This window comes from Octopus bimaculoides, chromosome 23 (genome assembly GCF_001194135.2).
Source record: "Octopus bimaculoides isolate UCB-OBI-ISO-001 chromosome 23, ASM119413v2, whole genome shotgun sequence".
Classification (NCBI taxonomy): Eukaryota; Metazoa; Mollusca; class Cephalopoda; order Octopoda; family Octopodidae; genus Octopus; species Octopus bimaculoides.
The window spans coordinates 24,325,395-24,329,772 of NC_069003.1; the positions used below are offsets into that span (position 1 = coordinate 24,325,395).

The 4,378-nt window shown below is 34.3% G+C and overlaps 1 protein-coding gene across 1 annotated transcript in view; it reads right to left on the reverse strand.

Moving 5' to 3' along the window:
• Window positions 1–280: 280 nt before the first annotated feature.
• The window catches only part of LOC106883459 (sushi, von Willebrand factor type A, EGF and pentraxin domain-containing protein 1), a 26,308-nt gene continuing 22,210 nt past the window's right edge, over window positions 281–4,378 (reverse strand). Inside the window, exons 18-19 of the mRNA XM_052976162.1 lie at window positions 3,230–3,326; window positions 281–1,298 (exon numbers count right to left, since the gene is read on the reverse strand). Coding sequence (XP_052832122.1) covers window positions 1,103–1,298; window positions 3,230–3,326 — 293 coding nt within the window. The 3' untranslated portion in view covers window positions 281–1,102. The remainder of the gene's footprint in view (window positions 1,299–3,229; window positions 3,327–4,378) is intronic.

Consider the following 4,378-nt stretch of genomic DNA (forward strand, 5'->3'; position numbering starts at 1 on the left):
TATATATATATAAGTATATATGAATATATATACGTATATATGAATATATATACATATATATACGTATATATGAATATATATATATATATACATATATATGAATATATATACATATATATACGTATATATGAATATATATACATATATATACGTATATATGAATATATATACGTATATATGAATATATATACATATATATATAAGTATATATGAATATATATACGTATATATGAATATATATACATATATATGTGTACATATATACACACACACACATATATATATGTATGTATGTATGTATATATATATATATATATATGTGTGTGTGTGTGTGTGTGTGTGTATATATATGTATGCTTGTGTATGTGTATGTGTGTGGATACTGGATCTTGGTTATCATAAAGTGAAACATTGTATAGAAGGAAGATAAGTATTGCAGAGTCTGTGACATGTTTATACGGTTTCGATTCTCATGTGGGGAGATATGACAATGCCATTTTCAACTCTAAGTTTTCGGGGGAAAGGCATGAGCTTCACAACTTCCTATTTACTCCCAGTTTTTTTTATTTTTAAATATCCCAAATTTTAAGCTGTTACATCTAAATATGAAACAATTATTTCGTAAATACATCATATTACTGAAAATATTCTTCACATTGCATCCTGTACCTCTTCCATGTATTTAAATTAATATTACTGGGTCAGACATTTACAAGGGTGGGGGGAAGAGGTTGGGAATGAGGAATAAACATGTGATGACATCATTTTTCTTCTAAATTTAATTTTAGATTTTTTTTGTTTGTTTGTTTGGAAGAGCATTTCGCACCATTTTTGAAGTGAATTAGCAAATTGCTATGAAACAGGAAACAACAACAGTTTTCTAAGTCTCATCTTGAAGTTGCAGACTTAACCCTGTTAGAAAGAGTATGGGAGAGCTTGCAGCCCAACTCTTACTTTATGATGCTTACCATACACACACAAAAAAAAAACAATAATAATATTTTGCATTAGTAACAATAGAGTTAGTATTAATAGTAACAGTCACAGATAACTGGATTAGGATTAACAGTTTTTTGTAGGATCATGTCATCATTCCTGAAGATTAACGCATGAAATCATGTTCTGCTTCAAAATATGGTGACACATAATTTGGTGAATAGTTGTCAGGCTCTGACCATTTTACTCTACGACTTGATTCCATCTTGTTAGTGTTATATTTATTCCTGAATAATGGGTTGCTGTATGGTTCCGTCAGTGTCCTTTTCATACGTTGCATTAAAGATCTTTGCCGGCCTTTCCTGTCAAAACAGAAGAAAAAAAACATTAGGAATGAAATTTTAAAAAAAGGGTAAATAGAAAATTAACATACATATGTGTATTTTCTATGAGGATTTCAGAAGCAGTAATAAGTAAATGATAACGACGTTGTTGGCACTCCGTCGTGAAATTAACGTGCAAGTGGCTGAGCCCTCCACAGACACGTGTACCCTTAACGTAGTTCTTGGGGATGTTCAGCGTGACACAGTGTGACAAGGCTGGCCGTTTGAATTACAGGTACAACAGGAACAGGAAGTAAGAGTGAGAGAAAGTTGTGGTGAAAGAGTAAAGCAAGGTTCGCCACCATCCCCTGCCGGGGCCTCGTGGAGCTTTAGGTGTTTTCGCTCAATAAACACTCACAACGCCCGGTCTGGGAATCGAAACCGCGATCCTATGACTGCGAGTCCGCTGCCCTAACCACTGGGCCATTGCGCCTCCACAGTATACGGTGTATACTACTGACAAAGACCAACAAGGTAGAAAAATGCATGAAGCATTCCTTCTGGCTGCAGCTGCTTTTGAGCAATTTTCTTCTGTTACTGATATATTCCAGTGTTTTTAAACACAGTCTGTCCATAACAGATATTATCTCCACATGAATACCACAATTAATTTGTTTTTTATTGATGTCTTTACATAAAGTATGATATGCAAAATGCTATTTTAATCTAATACTGCTTCTGTTGTATATGACACTTACAAATACGTGCATACATACATACATACATACATACATACATACATACATACATATAAATATATATATAATACATACATATATACATGCATACATACTTCCTAAGAACCAATCTTGTGAAATTAGGCTTCTCAAAAGCAGAAAGCAGATTCAATAACTACAGATCCAAGCCATCACTGGAACTGTAAAAATCTGTAAAACTTTCCAGAAATTTATCATTTAAGTATATATGTACATGTCTAGATATGCAAGTATATGCATGAGAAAACAGACGTAAAACAAAGCATACAGATCTGCACATACACATAGATATATACAAAAATATCCTGTGGATGTTGTTGAAATTCCAATGAAGGGGCCTTGGATCTAGGTTAGAAACGGGCTCTTTCTCTATTGGCAAGAAATCTAGAAATAAAACTTAATAATGACATACATACGTACGTACGTACGTACATATATATATATATGCAAATATGTATAGATCTTGGCACATGACATCCATTGCACTCTACCTGGAGGATGGAACCAAGAATATAACAGTAATCAACAACCATAGGGACCCCAATCTGATGAGGGTGGTCACTGGCAAAATTTTAAAATCACTGTCAGCCAGTTCTATGTAAAGATAAGTCTCTTACTATACATATAAATATTGAGTGCTTTTCTAATTAATGCTTGATCATGTTTATGCACAATTGTACATAAAATACAGACAATAAGACTCACACACACTCACTCAATGAGGCAAAAAATTTACATATATATATATATATATATATATATATATATATATATATATATATATATATATATATATATATATATATTATAGTATTAATATTTATTGCATGCAGCTTGTAGTAGTTCCATTGCTATCTACTACTACTGCTGCAAGCAACAGCATTATGAGGAAGTCCTGACATGAGCCAACTAGAAAACCAATGCTGGAGTCGCTTCCTGGTTACTTAACATGCTAGAATTAACAGCCAAATGACACTAAATTCCCAGATATGCAAACAGATTGGTCATAACTGAAAAGTTCCCTTGTTTTCACTCAAGTGTCTGGTCTATTAGAACAGATAGATGCTGGGTTGAACAACCAGCTATGACGCAATTATGCTATTGCTAGACCAATGAAAACTCTTTAAAAATCTTATCATTCTGAACGACACAGCACTATTCTTATACCCTGTGTTTGATATCAATATAACTTACCTCATGGTCAAATAAATACCAACCACGATCAAAATTATGAGCAATAAACCAAATACGCAAGCCAACACTATTATAATCAATGACAACTGACGCCTATCTGTAAAGAGATGTAAATTGAGATTCAGTTAGGAATATGTACATAATAAATATATATATACAGACAGACAGACAGATAGAGATATTAATACAATATTTCGTTTCTACTTATTTTTTGGGTAACGATAAGGGAGGTAACTCAAATAAAGTAAGTTAACAGTGGTTATGATAGCAAAGGTGATAGTGAATAGAGAAAGATACAGAGTGAGAGGGGGTGAGAGAAGAGAGTGTGTGTGTGTGTGAAAGAGAAATGGGTGAGAAAGAGAGCAAATAAAGGAGAGAAAATAAAAGGGTGAGGTAGAAACAGTGTTATCAATGAAAAGATAGAAAAAGAGAGAGACAGAGAAAGGTAAGACAGAAGATTCCAAAAAGTGGGTGGGGCTGAGTAAAAGTGGGAGTTAAAGTAAACATGCAAGAGAAAGACGATGAAAGTGATATAAAGATTAAAACATGGAAAGGAAGAATGTCAAACCAGCAAAATTTGCAACATCACTGCATTTTTAGTTATCTGATTCTCTTATACTCTAATTCTCTCTCTCAGTCTTTATCTCTCTCTGCATCTGTTTGAAGTGTTTTTGAATTTGGTAGGCGGAAGTTACTGCCGTGTGTGTATATGTCTGTGTATGTGCTTGTGCCTCTCCGAAAGAGAGAGAGGGATATATATATGTATATATATTATTTATGCGCCCTTTTGAAGCCTAGCCAGGCTCATAGCCGGTTTCTATGGCGTATGTGTTCCCCCCAGCTGGACAGGACGTAAGTCCATCGCAGCATTACTCAAGAAACAGGAAGAAGGAGTGAGAGGAAGTTGGAGTACAAGAGGAGTCGCCCCCACCGCCGGGGCTTCGTGGTGCTTTAGGTGTTTTCGCTCAATAAACACGCACATAAGCCTAGTACTTATTCTACCGGTCTCTTTCGGTGAACGGCTATGTTATGGGAACATAAACACACCAACACCGCTGTCAAGCGATGTGGGTTTGGGGGACACAAGCACAGACACAAAGATACACACATAAATATATATATATATATATATATATATATATATATATA